Source organism: Gobio gobio (genome assembly GCF_949357685.1).
Source record: "Gobio gobio genome assembly, chromosome: 4".
In the NCBI taxonomy this organism is placed as follows: Eukaryota; Metazoa; Chordata; class Actinopteri; order Cypriniformes; family Gobionidae; genus Gobio; species Gobio gobio.
This window is the reverse complement of record NC_137100.1, coordinates 10,303,910-10,322,580: the sequence shown is the minus strand read 5'-3', so window position 1 is coordinate 10,322,580 and position 18,671 is coordinate 10,303,910. Positions and strand designations below refer to the sequence as shown.

General features: G+C 38.9%; 1 protein-coding gene across 1 annotated transcript; it reads right to left on the bottom strand.

Annotated features, from left to right (window-relative positions):
• Positions 1-2,004: 2,004 nt before the first annotated feature.
• gas2l2 (growth arrest specific 2 like 2) lies at positions 2,005-17,520 on the bottom strand (the record flags this gene model as incomplete). Its single annotated transcript, XM_079814261.1, has 6 exons — positions 2,005-3,691; positions 8,472-8,730; positions 10,862-10,958; positions 11,185-11,292; positions 15,239-15,468; positions 17,169-17,520. 6 exons carry the CDS (start codon positions 17,518-17,520, stop codon positions 2,005-2,007), a joined length of 2,733 nt encoding a protein of 910 aa, XP_079670387.1.
• Between the last annotated feature and the right edge of the window lie 1,151 nt (positions 17,521-18,671).

The window sequence follows — 18,671 nt, the reverse complement described above, 5'->3', positions numbered from 1 at the left end:
TGATGTATGAGTACAAAATCAATACTTACATCAGTATCTGTTCTTCACAGGTAGTGTATCTGCCCTACTGTTTATACAATGCACTCCACGTACTCAGTTAAAACAAGATGCGATTCGCATGTACTATATAAATCAGTGAGGCATTGCTTAATGTTGTGTCTCACTGAGGAACGACTGAAGCTTACTAATGTTCATTAATCCTTAAATAATCGAAGAATAATTTCAGGTAACATGATAAATGGGAGCACGTTTTACGCTGTCGTTCTAAATAATTGGACAAGATTCAGTGTAATTCTAAAAATGAATTTAATCTTTTTATCCCAAGCCCTCACAGTATCATGCACTCACAGTCCTCAGAGGATATCTTCAAAGCGCTGCTCTCCACTGACAAGAGTCTGGGGATGAAAGGGGACTGGGGTTGGAGGGAGGGAACAAGGAGAAGAAAGTTGCAAGGGAGCACAGCTGCTGTAGTGTGACAGGCTGCAGTTCTGACGAAGCTATTATTAGCTCCAGACTTATGCCAAGAGTTATTTATAAAAAACTGCAGCCAAAAACATTGCAGCACAAGGTGACTTGGAAAAGCCAAGGAAGAAATGGTGGAGCTGACATGAATGAACAGCGCACTGGGACACATCCTTGAACAGTCATGACATATTTACAGCATGTTTCCAAATGTAAAAATATACAAAATTCGAATCTGTACATGGACATGCATTACGATGTGGCAAACGTTCACGTGGCTCAGATGTCAGTGTATCAGTTGTTATTAAATGAGGCGAGTTTCATCACCTTCAACTTGAACACCTGATTGTATGGAAGAATAACGTCACGTCTACCGGCCCCTGACTGCCCGAGCGTGACATTGAGGAGAAATGCTCATTATAAAAGGATATCAATTCAGACAATCCTCTTTGCAAACCTTAATCGAAAGTCAAAGTAGTCAGAACCCAAATTCTATGTTAAAGAGCTCTGAATATAGCATAGTTTAACCAAAAATTTATTTACTCACCCTTATGTCTCTCCAAAACTGAATGACTTACTTTCTGCTGTTGAACACAAAAGGAGATATTCAACAAAAAGTATTGTTTTTATTTTTTCTGCACAATGAAAGTCATTGGGCTCCAGTGTTGTTTTGGACCCCAGTGACTTTCATAATATGGACAAAAACACATCTTATTTTGGGCTCTGCAGAAATAAGAAAGTCTTACAGGTTTGGAACAACATGCGAGTAAATTATAACAGTATTTTATTTTTGGGTAAACTACCCTCTAACTTTAGTATGAACTTTGTTCACAGATTGGAACTAGTAAACATCTTGACACAGTGCATTTTTGTTTACACAACAACGATGTACTAAAAACAGACGATAACGTCCATTCACATGGATCAGCGAAAATGACTAAAAAGGCTATTATGCTGCCAGGCTACTAGTATTTGGCGATGTCACTTTGTAAAGAAACACCCAGCGAACGCTTAAGACATATGCGTTAACATGTAACATGACGTCACCAGTTTCACAAATTTACATTTTTGTTGTTTATGTGGAGACATCATTTTCAAAACCTCGCCCTTTGAAACCTGTTTTCAAAAGCTTGCGTTTTCAGGCCCCCAAAAACGCTGTTGTCGTGTAAATATCGTGAAAAGTTTTCCATTTTCAGTTAAAAACGATGTTGTGTAAACGCCCAGTAAACAATTACAAAATCATTAGTTAGATTCAAAAGAGTAATGCAAAACAACAAAGATCCCTTACAATATTTGACAGAACCAACATGGCTTCATTGCTATGGCATTAAAACTAAAGTTGTCAATGAGGTTTTTATACAGTAAATGCACTGAAGTAAATCCACCAAAGTATCTAATTTAGGGTATGGTGACTTTAATCGCCGATGAAAGTAAATGTAAATTATGTTAAAGGCTTTCTAAAAAAAAAAACCTAGTTAAATAGTTCCTGATTAACATATGGCTTGTCTGAATTGGCAGTCAAATTTTCAAAAGTGGTTTTGGTCAAACCCAGGATTCCAGATCTTGATTTGCATGTGGTTCCTTGTTTGCTCGTTGGCACTTTGTTGCACTCGGTATTGGGACCTGGGATTTTAGGTTAGTCCAAGTGTTTCCTCGAGAGTTGTCTGTGCCGAAAGAACCATGTGGGGAATCATTTCCTCTCTGGTTTTGAGAGTTGGCATCTTTGCAGCTTGTTCTTTTGTAGAAAACTGGTGTTGGGATCTTTGAAGGCTTTCGGTCGGACCTGTGGTCACATCTCGGTCGCACACAGGGTCTTAGTTTCAGCTTGAAGATGGATGGCACTCTCTCTGGTTTCCTTAAAGATCTTCTTTGTTTGATTGAACAACTCCTCTGCTTTTTTACATGTTCGGTTCCTAAATTTGATACTTTGCCAGGGGGAATTTTAGTCTCAACATTCGAGTTGTCAACTGGCACCTTCACAAGTTCAGCAGTCTCCTTTGAGTCCATACTGGATCCCAATGAGGACCAAGAACTGGTCATACAAGGTTTAGAGACCTTAAGGTGATGTACGGTAGTGTGGTCTTCCACCACCTTGCCCCGGAGACCCTTAGGAAGAGTGTTCATCCACTTCTCAACTGACACCTTCTCCATCTTCCTTTGGCCACCAGAGAGTTCAGCAACGACTGCATCAAAAGCTCTGTTTCCACTGTCGGGTGTTGCCCGATCAAGACTTGCTGGTCTGTTGGAGGCTTTACAGTGGTCAGATGGAGTCTCTCTGGAATTCTTAGGAGTCTCGTGATGCTTCTCATCAGAGCTAGTGCTGGTGTCTGAGTCGATGCTTAGCTGCTGTAGATTGGACAAGATTTCCTCCTCTAGGCTCTTGTAGAGGATGGCTTCCTGAGAAGGGCTGAGAGGAGGAGGACTGAAAAGATAACTTGTTTTAATTCCTCCCTCTTCACCTCCCAAATGTCTTAGATTTGCCCAAGATTTACTTGAGCTGCTAATGAGAGGCGACTGCACAATGTTCGGCATGGGCAGAGCCAAGTGCTGTACCTTTTTGCTGACTGATCTACCTGCTCCTTGGTCAAGTTGACCTTTCGCAGTTGCATCCAGATTTTTCATTTTATCTGGGGACTCTTCTTGAGACATCTTAGCAGGTGTTCTAGGTCTGGTGTGTTGTGCTTCTGAGATGGCCCCTATTATCCCTTTAAACGGAGAAATGGTGCGGATGAAATGTGGACACTTTTGGGGACCCCCAATGCCCTCCGGCTCATGAATGGTTATGTTGGGAGGTTTGGAACATGAATGTGTATTTCTAGGAGGACCTTGGAAGATCCTTCCCGGACTTTCTTGCGTGTCCGAGACAAGGTGCGCTCTGTCCTGGTTCTCTCGTCCTTTTACTCCAACAGTGGAATTTTGTCTAAGTTTGGAAACAAACTGCGATTTGGTCCAGGTTTGACCCAGATTCTTCTCAGGCACTTGCTGGGGTTGGATCTGACTGGTGTTACTCTGAAGGACTAGAGGTGTTTGAGGACGCTGTATCTCCTGTATCTCAGGTTGTAGAGTAGAAGGATGATGGGTGGCCCGTGGAAGACTGCTTGTCAGGCGAGGTGCTGGTGACGCCCGTGTTGCATTTCTTCCTGTCCTACTAGAGGAGTTTGTTTTCATGCTTTCTTTTCTGTCAGCACAAGTGTACACATGAGATGGGGTACTCGGTCTCTCCCTTAATCTGAAAAAAAAAAACACCCACACAGAGCCTTGTCAGTGTCAGTGCTTCCTCAACAGCTGTTAATAGTTTTGTGTATTCCAGGAAACAAATATTCATGATTAAGCATATGGTAATACAAACTCCATTTTATCAGATCAGAAGGGATTTGATTTAATGGACACTTCATGGACATACATTAAAACAACCTATTTGCAGGCTCATTTACACCAGGCATTGGCATGTGTTTTTCTGCGTCTTCACATTTTGAGGTGGTCTGGGACTGATTTCGACCACATTTAATTATGAGGATGTAAATGCAAATGGATTTTTGTTATTGGCATTCAGTTATTGTCATTAGCTTTTTATTTTTCTGCTTTATCTTCTGAAAAAGACACCAGACACTGCAGTTTTGCAATTTGCACACCTGATTTATTCAACAATATACAATTATTTATCTTCTTTTTTTACTGAACTACTCTCATTTTGCTAATTTCTTAGTCTCAGCCTCAGACGTCACATCCACGGACTGTTGGCTGAACGTCTGATGCATATGGCACACTTTTCTGGAAACACTTCAGGAGTTTCGAAGTCATCATCTGAATTCTACAGGATGTCCGCGAGACGTGTGTGTTGTTGCATTCTTTAACAGTCCGCCTGGAAACAAATGCTGTGACTCCAAACTCCCTCGTGGAAGAAGAAAGCCGTCGTGTTCGCGGCTCCATTGTTGCAGTAAACTTGAACAATATTCTTAAATTAATAATTTATAGACGCATGTCGGTCTGTTATTGCAGGCACATCGACTTTACATTTTCACGCCCCTAAACATTACACAGAACAAAACTAACTGATTGGTTGCGTAATATGTCAGTCAAATGTCCTCTTGGGCAGTCCTTGACCAATGAAAGCTGCGATAGAGTCCAGACACTCTGGTGTCAGTTTGAAGGTCTTGCTACACAAAACTAATTTCTCCTCCCAAAGAGAGTACTTGTTTGCCATTTTCTTTACATATAATCCCTATTAGCCTACTTTATTGAGGTGTTTGTAAAGAAAGAAAATGCCGGAAAACATTTGGAGTCATCCATCAATGTTTTTTAAAAATTCAGTACATGACATATATTAATGCAAACACTCATTTAATATGTGAGTGGTGATTTGCATTTTGCACAGGTAAGTGTCACTGGCGATTTATTGGAATGAAAGTGAAAATGCAATCTGTATAAATATAATTTCAGGTAATAATTGCTCAGTGATGCAGTCTGTCATTAGTGATTATGGTTGGAAACTATTAAAAATAACTGTCTAAAACCCTCATGTTAAAAGGTTAGTTTACACAAAAATGAAAATTCTGTCATTTACTCACCCCTGTGTCGTCCCATAAGACTTTCGTTCATCTTTGGAACACAAAAGAAGATCTTTTTGATGAAATCTGAGAGCTTTCTGTCCCTCCGTTGACAGCTACACAACTACCACTTTGACGCTTCAAAAAGTTTGTAAAGAAATCGTAAAACTGATCCATATGAATTGAGCAGTTTAGTCAAATTTTCTGTAGAGACACGATTGCTTTATATGAACAGATTGAATTTAGGCTTTTAATCACATATAAACATTCATATTCAACGTACACATCAGTTGTGGTAAACGGAAGCTCAAGCATGTTCGCTTGACGCGTGAGAACCAATGAGGTTCATTCTCGTTTGTCAAGCAGGTTCGCTCAATTCTTATGGATTAGTTTTACGATCTCTTTATGAACTTTTTGAAACGTCAAAGTGGTAGTTGCGTAGCTGTCAATTGAGAGTATAGATATGGCTCAGATTTTATTAAAAATATCTTCATTTGTTTTTCCGAAGATGAATGGGTTCTGGAATGACATGAAGGTGAATAATTAATGAATTTTCAGAATTCAAATTTTTCGTTGAACTAACCCTTTAAGAGTTATGGCCCTGGTATACTCACGGCAAAGTTCTTTGCTTAGGAGTAAAAAGAAATTTGAAATACGTGAGCAACGTTTATATTGTTATCGAACATCCGATGCCGACCACTCTGCAGAGAGCGACGATTCGATGAATATGTAAATATGTGCTGCATGCTTTCCTCTCAATAACAAAATAAACACAACAAAATTATGAAAACAGCAAGCATTTTTTTTATAAAGCATAAGAAAAGCATTAAACATGAAATACAATGTCAGTGTCTCGTTTCATCAGAAGTACAACTTCATTTTCTACTACAAAGCGGCTCTCAAGTGTTTTCACTCGCGGACGTCTGACCTTGACGGACTGAACAGGAGAACTGAACCGGAAAAGATTTCCATGTGAAAGGCCGTGCACACCGTGCACACCTACCTATTACATAATCGCCACGGACCAATGGTAGTACAAAGGTGTTTACCAGCCAGAGTGAACTTTTCCGGAATGTTCACTTTAGCAAGCCGTTTCAAAACGATTCCCAAACTAACTTTGTTTTGGCCTGACTTTGTTCAAAATGACGTCACAGCAGTTTGTTCTTCGATTTCGCTTGAAGTAGGCTATGTCAGTAGCCTGACGTCGTCATAATTATAATAATAATTTGTTACATTTATATAGCGCTTTTCTAGGCACTCAAAGCGCTTTACATATAGAAGGGGGATTCTCCTCAACCACCACCAATGTGCAGCATCCACCTGGATGATGCGACGGCAGCCATATTGCGCCAGAACGCCCACCACACACCAGCTGATTGGTGGAGAGGAGACAGAGTGATGAAGCCAATCTGTATATGGGGATGATTAGGAGGCCATGATGGAGAGGGGCCAATGGGCAAATTTGGCCAGGATGCCGGGGTTACACCCCTAGTCTTTATCAAAGGACATCCTGGGATTTTTAATGACCACAGAGAGTCAGGACCTCGGTTTAACGTCTCATCCGAAGGACGGTGCTTGTTACAGTATAGTGTCCCAATCACTATACTGGGGTGTTAGGACCCACACAGACCACAGGGTGAGCACCCCCTGCTGGCCTCACTAACACCTCTACCAGCAGCTACCTGGTTTTCCCAGTTGGTCTCCCATCCAGGTACTAACCAGGCTCAGCCCTGCTTAGCTTCAGTGGGAAACCAGTCTTGGGCGTCAGGGTGATATGGCTGCTGATACATGATTCATGTCATACTCAATTCTAATCAGAATATGAGTCTGATACTGCTCCGTTGGGCTGTGATTATGGGGCGTGTTTCAACCGAGCCAGGAAAGACCTCAATTGGATAGACCTACAACCAATCAGAGCAACGGAGCGACGCGTAACGTTAGTTGTCAAATGTCAACAGAACTCAACTGCACTGTGTTGCCAAGTCCGCGGGTTGTTTATCATGTCCGTGGGTTGAAGCGACCCCAATTATGTGATATACAGACCCAGGAATGCGAATTTTAGCAGGCAGCCCTGCCAAAATAACACATATTATACCCCCCAAATGCCATTTTTTCCCCGGTGAACCCCCCTGGAAAGATATTGGGCTTGTTTTTGGCAAGTTTTGAGTAGCAATTGGGCGGGTTTTGTTGTAAAAACTTGGCAACCCTGTCTGCACGCACGCTGGAATAAGTTACGTTAGAAGAAAAAGATGAGTGTAAACGATCTTTGCCGGTGTTGTAAAAAAATTATTTAAGGATACACAGAGTACTTACCAACACAATCATCATTTCTGAGAGAAATAGTAAAGGTGAATGCATATACGAACAAGTTCTCCGTTTAGGATTAGAACAAATTCAACCCAAGCACCTTTGATGACGTGGATGATTACGTTACTGTTTATCATCTGTCCATCATCGTCTAAAGCCCGCCCTGACAATTTCATTGGTCCGAACAGTTTCTGTTCAGGCATAATTACTTCTCTATGGAGAAAGTCCAGACCGAACTGCCCGAGCACAATTGTTGTGGGCGGGGCTAAGTTCGGCTGGCATCCAGGCTACTATGTCAGGGCTTTTAGTATACTTTACCACAAAAATCAAGGCACAACATTAACATAAAGCATGAAGGGTAATTTCTTCCACTGCTCTCTCCTTTTGTTACTTTACTGATTTGATTACATTGATTTAATAGCCAGCTATGGTGATCATTAAATGTGTGTATGATAGAGACTATAGTAATAATAATATGAAATAATAGCCTCTGTAATTACATCCTTGCGGTAGTCTTTGGTGAAAAGCGTGCCATTGCTAATGAGATGTCATAAAGTTTGTTTCTTAGTGACTATTAAATTGCTGAAGGGGCAAGCTCAGTTGTAAATTAATTTGAATAAAAATCAGTCTCTCTCTGTCCCTCTAAAATGTCTTGCACACAAACTCAGGTTTATGTCACTGTCTGGGTCTCAGACAACAAGTGTCTGTGAAAATCCAAGGATTTAAGAGGATTTCTAGCATCCTGTCAGCCAGATCCATGCCTGAGAGAACGAATTTCAATTAGACCAATCACATTCCAACAAGTTCTGACCGTATATACAGAAGAAAATGTCAGTTGTGACATAACAGAAGAAACGATTTCTCATGTATTGTGACGTATATACGAGTGAAACGGATTATCGTGAGATCTAGGGCGGGGCCCTGATTCTATCTATCGGTTGTTGATTGGATAGAGGCAGATCTGAACAGTTGCAGTTGATTGTAAGAAAGGGGTGAGGTTTATACGGACGACATGAAGGGAGAAGTCCTTCTTCTCAAAATTAAACATGCACAAATAATTGTTCACTTCATAGTTAATCAAAACGCACCACATTTATTGTCGTAATAGTTAAATAGCTGTTTAGTTACTGTTTAGCAAACAAACTAGGCACTTACTTGTTAGGAGAGGGGCTGTTTCTCCGGCTGGCGGGCTGATGATCAGGGTCAGGGGAACAGGAGGAGCGTGGGGGAGAGGGCCATCCTCTCTGGGCTCTGTATGGGGCTAAAGGAGTCCAGACAACTGGCTGAAGGGGGGACTGAGTTCGGCTCAGCATAAGAGTGGTCTGAGAAGCGCACTGGGCAGTAGGTCGTGGTGTGGTCAACCGCTCTTTGATTTCATGGACCGGAGTAGCTGGACGTGCGGTCAACTTATGGACTGATGTATGTGTGAGAGAGAAATAAAACAAGAGGTTTTCCAGGAAATACTGATTCAATTCCTTAAAGTGCCCCTATTATGCTTTTTTGAACATTACATTACCCAAGAAGGGCCGAATGCAGGGTTTTATAATCACAGAGGTCCCAAATTTGAGATAGTTAAGGGGGACAATTTTTTATTTTAATTTCACATTCGTGCATTTCACGAGTTCACACTTACAAATAAGTCAGATAGAATAATGATATGCGTATTTGGCATGCTGTACCAGGAGAGGGCTCTGAGCTCGTTATTTCCGAACCCAGAGTACTCCCCCCGTAGTCCTGGCTGTGGTAGGAACAAGCTAAGAGTGAGGATTCGGGGTGGTGGAGGGATGCCGAAAACTGTTGAGGAATGTCAGTGGGTTGACTGTGTGTATATGTATATATAGGCTTCCTCTCTTGTTGATAGGATAGATGTGGTAATTGCTGATGACGAGTTGTTTTGGATAGAACATTTGAACGTGCTCCTCCTGAACTTTGTTAATAAAACATAATTTTAAGACATTTGAAGGCCAAAAAATTGGATAATAATAGCTTTAAAACCATGTGAGTGAGCAGTAGATTATTTGTCAATACCTGCTATCTCCTTATCTCCATCACCCTTTCTTTTTCTCTCAGTCTCCTTATCTTGGCCTGTCTCTTCTCCTCCTAAAGCTGAGCTTTGACTGATAGTCTTTTCATTTTCGTCTGTGTCAGTGAAGAAAGTAAACAAGGGGTCAACTGATATTTATGTTTTATGAATCATATTCTTAGATAAGTGAATTTACTAAAGGCTACCAGAAAAGCTAGATAACAAAATGTATTAAATTAATTCACAATATGTACACATTCATTATTATTTGTACATGCCTAATATGATGAAAACGGCTTCAATAATATTTCTTGCCCCCTCACATTGACAGTTACTAATTATAACATTACATGTATAATGTAAATTAGGCCTATTTTCAATTCAAAATGGTGAAATTAGACAAAAGTTTATTAGTTTGCCTCATTTTTTTGTCGGTCGTTAAACATATCTATCCTGAAACAGCTTTCAAATGTTTAGGTTAGCTACTTACATCTTATCTGGCACTTTATGATTGTTAACTGAAGCTTTGCGCTGCTTTAGAATTTTGCTTCTGTAAACATAAAGCCCGCCTAATTGATTTGATTGGTCATCTAAAATATTTTGACATTGACGAGTGGTGTCAGACCGCAGAGGCGGGATATTGCAGATGAGACGATCTTGGTGCTGTGCAATATCCTTGCAGCACTAAAGTAGAGTTAATACATACTAGGCAATTATTTCACAAACTTTAATATATACACCTCTAAAACAATACAGAGGTGACCTCATAGCTGGCTTTGGCCATGGCTGTAAGTAGTAGACCGATATTAAAAACAAACTATTTGCCTTGTTCGACAGTGTTTTGGTCTACTAAATATGAAAATATTAACTGGAAAAGATGGTCAATAACAAATAAGTTTTTTATTATTAATACAATTAGAGGTATCCAAATTATAGGTATCCTATAAAAGTTAACACAGAATTTACCCTGTCAAGAGACAAGAGAATTATGCATTTTATTTCTGGAAAAATTCCAGAAGGATTTTTTGGCCAGAGGCTAAGACTACAGCCACTAGATGGAGCTTTTTCGCATGTTTTCAACCCGCCCATAGGGGAGAGATCTCACGCACAGAATTATTAGAGAGACAGAATCCTTGATCGAACCAAGAGGTGATGCTGCAATATGTATTATGAGAAAATTCGTGTTTTTTGACCTTGGATGCATGTAAACCTTTTGTAGGAGACCTCCGAAACAAAAATAAGAGCCTTTAAAATAGCATAATAGGGGCACTTTTAATATACTACAGTACATGTGTTTAGATGTGATGAAATATTAGTGGAGATTATACAAACAGTATGCCACTAAGGCATAATCCCACTACAATGTCTCAGAATGTACTTCATAATGCCGAATCGATCTTAAAGGGGTAGTTCACACAAAAATGTTTGGGGTTGAGATACGAGATAAACTACCACAAACCTTTCACTGTTTATATAATTTCTGATGCTAATTTTAGCTGTAGGTGTGTATTTGTGAGCGTACTGAGAGAAGTGCAGCGGCAGGGATCATGTTTGTCGAGATAGTGCTCCAGGGTGTCCCATCCTCCGCCCACTCGCACCATAACATGATTCCTCAAAATCTACACAGAAACACACACACGTCTTAATAAAAATGTATGAGCACATGGCACCTGCAGTTGATTGTGAGTTGGTCTCACGTTGTCATATTATCAAAACAGATACTCTTATCTTCCATTTCTGTTCAACAAATCTTCAGAGACAGTAACATACATATACTAATGATTATGACAGGCAGAATTAGAAATACACTAAATAGACAGAAAGAGAAAAAGAGGTTTTATATACCCGAATAAATATGAGCGTGTTGGAGTCTCCAACCCTGTATTTGCCCTCTGATACCTTCACCATGGGGAACTGGAATGGACAAGTGCATCTGCTTATCAAAAACTGGACCTGCACACACACACACACACACACAAAATGTTATTGGAATGACCCACACACTTCTGATAGAGTATTCTAAGCAGATGTAACCTGCCACTTTGAAAGCCTTCATAAATCAGTAAGGAGAGCACCCACAAATCAAAATGACAGGCTAATCCAAAGTTCTCCTCTTTTCCTATCCTGCAAATCATTTTAAATGGTAAAAAGATGCATGAATCTTATAGGTAGGCTACAGATGGATTTCAGATACAGATTTCTACGGCATTGAATAACAGTGGGGTTTGTGTTACAGGTGTAGTGGTTAAATCTTAAAGCTGGTTACTAGCAGGTTGGCGGTTCAATTGCTGGAAAGGAGCAAGCCATGAGCTTGCACTTAAGCCCTTAATTACAGATCGTTTGTGCCTGCATCAAGTGTACTCAGGGCCGTCGCTAGTGGGGTGAAAGGTTGTGGGCGGCGGGGCCCCCTAACTCCAGTAGTTATGCTATACATTCCCCTACTCATATGAATCATTATAATATATACATTTGTATGCCTGAGAGTTAAATGAAAACCACAAAAACATGCAATTTAGTTAAAGCAGTTTTCCAAATTTCCTATCTCTCACCCTCCCTAAAAATGAGTTGTGGCTGCTCCGAGAACACTTAAAGTTAGAAAAAGTTACAGTGGAAGGGAAACTGACTGTAAATGTGAAAATAAGAGGGAGGCCAGGAGAACTGTTTAATTGGTCATCAGTCGAAAACGTTCTTTAACAAGACATGTCAGTGCACCGTAGCCAGGGAGTCAATTTGATCTGGTGCCGTGTCCCGATCATTTTGCTGCCCGATTTGCTTTCGCCGGAGCCCGATCACACGAAAATGCGTATACAGGTGCTGGTCATATAATTAGAATATCATCAAAAAGTTGAAAAAAAATTAAACTTGTATATTATATTCATTCATTACACACAGACTGATATATTTCAAATGTTTATTTCTTTTAATTTTGACGATTATAACTGACAACTAAGGAAAATCCCAAATTTAGTATCTCAGAAAATTAGAATATCACTTAAGACCAATACAAAGAAAGGATTTTTAGAAATCTTGGCCAACTTCAAGTATGAACATGAAAAGTATGAGCATGTACAGCACCCAATACTTAGTTGGGGCTCCTTTTGCCTGAATTACTGCAGCAATGTGGTGTGGCATGGAGTCGATCAGTCTGTGGCACTGCTCAGCTGGTATGAGAGCCCAGGTTGCTCTGATAGTGGCCTTCAGCCTCTTCTGCATTGTTGGGTCTGGTATATCGCATCTTCCTCTTCACAATACCCCTTAGATAAGGTCAGGCGAGTTTGCTGGCCAATTAAGAACAGGGATACCATTGTCCTTAAAACCAGGTACTGGTTGCTTTGGCACTGTGTGCAGGTGCCAAGTCCTGTTGGAAAATTAAATCTGCATCTCCATAAAGTTGGTCAGCAGCAGGAAGCATGAAGTGCTCTAAAACTTCCTGGTATTCGGCTGCGTTGACCTTGGACCTCAGAAAACACAGTGGACCAACACCAGCAGATGACATGGCACCCCAAACCATCACTGACTGTGGAAACTTTACACTGGACCTCAAGCAACGTGGATTGTGTGCCTCTCCTCTGTTCCTCCAGACTCTGGGACCCTGATTTCCAAAGGAAATGCAACATTTACTTTCATCAGAGAACTTTGGACCACTCAGCAGCAGTCCAGTCCTTTTTGTCTTTAGCCCTGGCGAGACGCTTCTGATGCTGACTGTTGTTCAAGAGTGTCTTGACACAAGGAATGCAACAGCTGAAACCCATGTCTTGCATACGTCTGTGCGTAGTGGTTCTTGAAGCACTGACAGCTCCAGTCCACTCTTTGTGAATCTCCAACACATTTTTGAATGGGTTTTGTTTCACAATCCTTTCCAGGGTGCTGTTATCCCTATTGCTTGTACACTTTTTTTACCACATCTTTTCCTTCCCTTCGCCTTCTATTAATGTGCTTGGACACAGAGCTCTGTGAACAGCCAGCCTCTTTTGCAATGACCTTTTGTGTCCTCCTTGTGCAAGGTGTCAATGGTCGTCTTTTGGACAACTGTCAAGTCAGCAGTCCTCCCCATGATTGTGTAGCCTATACAGAACTAGACTGAGAGACCATTTAAAGGCCTTTGCAGGTGTTTTGAGTTAATTAGCTGATTAGAGTGTGGCACCAGGTGTCTTCAATATTGAACCTTTTCACAATATTCTTATTTTCTGAGATACTGAATTTGGGATTTTCCTTAGTTGTCAGTTATAATCATCAAAATTAAAAGAAATAAACATTTGAAATATATCAGTCTGTGTGTAATGAATGAATATAATATACAAGTTTCACTTTATGAATGGAATTGGTGAAATAAATCAAAGTTTTGATGATATTCTAAATATATGACCAGCACCTGTAAATATTACGAGTGTGCAATGTCGTGGAACATTTTGGCGTGCTTATGGTACGCAGTTTTTAGCGTGCATAAGATACGCACTTTATGGCGTAGGCTATTATACGCACGATCCCCATCTATGCGATCCCCCACCCCAATCCTACCCAAGAGAGTGTCATATACACGCCATAAAGTGCGTATCATGCACCCGAAAAACTGCGTACCATATGCACGCCAAAACTCATTTTGGCATATACATTCCACAACATTGCGCACTCGTAGGCTACCATTGATACGCATTCTCATGTGATTGTGTTGCTTTTTGCACTATGTAGTTTGTTGGTTTGTATAACATGCAGAAAAATAGATATGCGTGTCACAAGGATTCCTGACTTGCCAGCTGCTGATGTGATATTTTTAACAATTCTTTATTTAAATAATACATTTATTTGCATTATTTAATAAAATAGCACATTATCTTCATCGAAAATAAAGACAGTGAGAAACTTAAGTGGTTTTATTTTACATTTGCCTGCATTAATTTTAATTTATGAATATTTATCTCAGATGTTAGACATCAGACTGACTGGAAATATATTTTATAGGCATATTAATATTGCTGGTAGGCCTACTTTTTTTTAAAAAATTTTTTTTTACTAATTTCTTTTGTTATTTTATTAGTAAGTCTTGCATAATTGCTTGATGACTTTAAACATAAGTTATTAATCTCTTAATGCCGTTGTTTGATTTAACATGTACAACTTTGAATATAGAATAAGTAAAAGAAATAACCTTTATTTGTCTGTTTTGTTGTTTTGTAAGAAATCCTTATTAGGTGCATGGCACCAGATGTGGGCCTCCATATCTTATAGGCCGACCGTATATGATATAAGTGTAGGGCGTTGGGGGCCCACATCAATGTTTTTCAGGGGGCCCAGAATTCCCTATAGCTACGGCCCTGAGTGTACTTATTATAAGTCACTTTGGTTTAAAGTATCTGCTAAATGTCTAATTACTAACAACAAACAGCGACTGTGACAAATGTTCATTAGAGATTAGACATCAATGGTGAAAAAAAATAAGACATTATATCTTTAATACGGAAAATGGAGCCAGTATTACCACTGACAATTTATTTTTTTATTTACAATTTAGCACATTCCCCCCTTTAATTCCTCATTAATGTAATGACAATTTTTTTGTATTTTTTTTTAAAGGTAAAAAATAATCCACGTTTTTTTTTATTATTAAAAAAATTCTTTACAATTTAAATAAATAGTTTGTATCCTCTGCTCTAACTTTTATGTGTTCAATTGTTGTCAAAAAATATTAAAGGTACTACAGTCGTTTTATTTTCAGTATACAGTTTTGTGGAATATGAAATATCTTCTTGACAGGTTTTGTGAGATTCACCTAAAGGGATCATTAAATGGCATTTTAATGCACATTTTATGCAAAATTGCTTCATTTAGATTCAATTCTTGATTAAAATCCAATGCCCTCAGCACTTCAGTAAATATTTGAATGTAATCTTTGATGCAGCACCATCTCATCCAGGTTCTGGATGTTTATCAAGCGCCTCTGTGGTTTGGGATGAGCAGGCAAGTCCTCCATCTCTTCGCGAATCTCCTCCTCGATCTCCTGCTCCAGCTGAATGAGGACTGGTGAAGCCATGCCGAAACGAGAGGCCCGTCTGGCCACCTCAAGCAGGCACAGCACAAAATTCTTCTCATTCTTACGCAGGACAAGGTCGTCTGTCTCGAACATCAGTACGTCTGAATGGGGGTAGAGTTCAAAATGGTAACAGAATCAGAAACTTTAAGAATTTAAGGTATTTTGTTTATGCTATATGACAGTCATATTGGACTTACAACTTGTAGGATGCAGCATTGAGCAAAGTTTTCAGTTACTGAGGTCAATACAGAAATGTGCTATTCAATATTAATTTATTCCAATATAGACTTGAAGAATAGTATGAAAATTAAACATGCTTTATTACATTAAAAAAAAAAAAAGTTAATTTAAAAATTAACCATGGTTTTAATTTAACCATGGTATTTTTATTTAAACTGTGGTCATACAAATGGTAATTAATTCACCAAATCCATGGTTACTACACTTTTACTATAATAAAACCATGGTTAATTATCATAAAGACTATTATTCGATTGGTCATGTGATCTCAATATGGTGACCCCCATAAGGGTGCATGTAAAGGCTAATGTTTTGACAGGAGTCTAGAAAATGTACTATTTACGTTTTATGAGTAAAACTACATCTGAGAAAACAGCCCAACACTAGACAAGCTTCCCCAGTATTGTATGCCCTTCAGAAACAATAATAGTCAATGATTTCTGTTTGTCCCCCCAGCCCTGAATGCATTGTGGCTGGTTTCATCTGTTTCTCTGTACAAAAATCCAATTACAAAATCGGGTTTTTATTTTTTAACCTTGTTACCTCAATGTCTTCAACCAATAGCCTACTTATTGATGAAACAACATTTTTGATCATATTAAGTGGACGTATGTTTGATCACTCTTTTTTCTTAACAAATAAAGTTAAAGAAATATCTTCAGATTGTATCCTGTCAAGCATTTTTTACAGAAATTTAAAAGATATCCTGCTCTTTTTGTGAAGTTTCTTCTGAAACTGTCTTTCTGGAGTAATGTTAATGCCTTGAATGTCCAAACTGTGTTGTGATTTTTGCTTATCTTATAGACACATACTTTTGGGGTTTTAATGACAATAATCTAATCAAACCATGTTGTGTAAACCTTGTTTTATTTATTGGAAAGTTTTACATCCATAAATGTAAATATACAAAAGGTAAACCCTGCTTTAACATCTTAAAACAAGAATTGAAATTGTACTTAAATACAATCTCAATTTATGTTAATAAGAAAGCTATAGAATTTAGAATTTTGTGCATATTATGTTTAATATTCTTTCTTAATATGCTTTTATTCATTTTTGTCTTCACTAAATACAAAATACTAGACAGTGCAGTGAAAGCTTTTTCCCCTTTCTTACATTGGGAAATATTTTTCAATTGGTAAATTAGGTTATTTCTCGGTTGCACTTTATTTTACAGTAGCCTATGTGTACTTGGGTTATAGGTTTACGGGTGGGTTCAGGGTTAGGAAGTTATTATTACCCATTTATTGCACTAGTAGCTACATATCTTGGGCGACAGGGCTGTAAAATAAAGTGCTTCCCATTTCTCTTGTTATTGAGCCGTGACTTATTTATGTTTTAAAAATATTGTTGTAATTTTTTGTATCCTCGTTTGTTAAAATTGCAATAAAAAAGCGTCTCCAGTATTGTGAGCTCACAGCACTATCTAGTGGTAAGTGTCAGAATTGCAAACAAGTGATTTTATATCAAGCTACTTTTATGTTCAACAGTTCTTGTGAATGACAATGCTTTATTAGACTAATATAAAAGTCACATTTACATGTCAAATACCAAAACGTACCTGGAACGCTCATCTCTTTTCGACACCAGTTGATGAAATTCGTCACATTATCCCGGGCCAGGAATGTTGTTGGATGAGCAGAGCTGACGAAAGTGACTCCAGAAGCGGGCACCTGGACCTCAGAGGCTCCGCTCTTCTTCTGAAAGTCATCCGCCACTCGTGTCACGTTATTAGCGTGAGCACACAGAAGCGCACCTGTCTCCAACATCGCCAAAATATTATTTACGTCAATGTCTATGTTGTACAAATCTCCCAGCCATTCTGCCAGGTCTTCTTTCATGGCATAGAGATATTCCTCGCCGGATTTAAAAGGCTTGATGCTTTGATTGGACGCATGCTGAATTCCAGACATGGCTTGGATAGAATCAAATCAGTTTAATCGACTCAAAAACACATCGAAATAATCCAGTATTGTAAGGGGAAAAATAAGACTCGCATAAAAAAGTACGGTTGCATTAGCAGCATAGTGTAACTGGCCACAAAACAGTATCACTTATAGTCTAAAATGAAGTTTAAAGTGTTCGTCATCGACTCCAAAGACATATTTTCCGTCCTAAATGAGGTGTAAATATAAAAGCATGCAGTGCATCGGTTGTGCAGTGTTGTGTTGCAAAGTTTCAGCGCTTTTTAATGTTGCCAGGGTGTGTGAGCGCGGAATCGTCCTTGGTTACCAGATAGCGTCTACATCCAAACACTCCAGTTAACCATTTACTGCCCACAACTCCTACTAACGCCAAACATATCAATAATAAACACCAAAGTGTTGAGGAATATTATAACAATAACATAAATAATTTTTATTCCTAAGTGTTACCCTTCTCAGTTTAAAGTCACCATGAATCAAAATTGACAATTGTTTTAATATGGAACAATGCAGTATTCATAATAAATGGTTTATCCATGCACTTCATTATTTAAAATAGCCTAATAATACAAATATGCCCTCATAATCTTTAATAACAAACTATCAAAATAACTTCCCCTCCCTCTTCTCTGGCGCGAGGGCGTGACAACCTGTCATTCACATGACATCACAAACCACAACCATCCAATCAATTCCTGATGGACGAAATCAATCCCGCCCTACATTTCTTCTTGTCCGAGAAGCCGTTTCACTCGGATGGATTTATAGGGGAGAAAAGACTATCGCAACTTCCGTTTCACTATGGCAAGCCGTTTTGACTTTTATTCATTCCCAGGATATTAATTCCTGATGTCCACAATCCAATTCTCACTAGTTAAAATTCTAAATCTTGATATAAGAAATAGGATTTTTACCAGGAACAATTAAACATTTTTGGAATTACATTTCCACTTTTAATTCTTGATATCAACAATGACATCATCACTCAATTAAATTTCAACTAGTAAAAACTATCATTCTTGATATCTGTAATTGCATTTTCACTAGTTAAATGTCACATAGGCTACCATTTAAATTCAATTGTTGATATCAAGAATTGATTTCTTAGTTGAAATTCCAATTTCACATATCAGAAATGC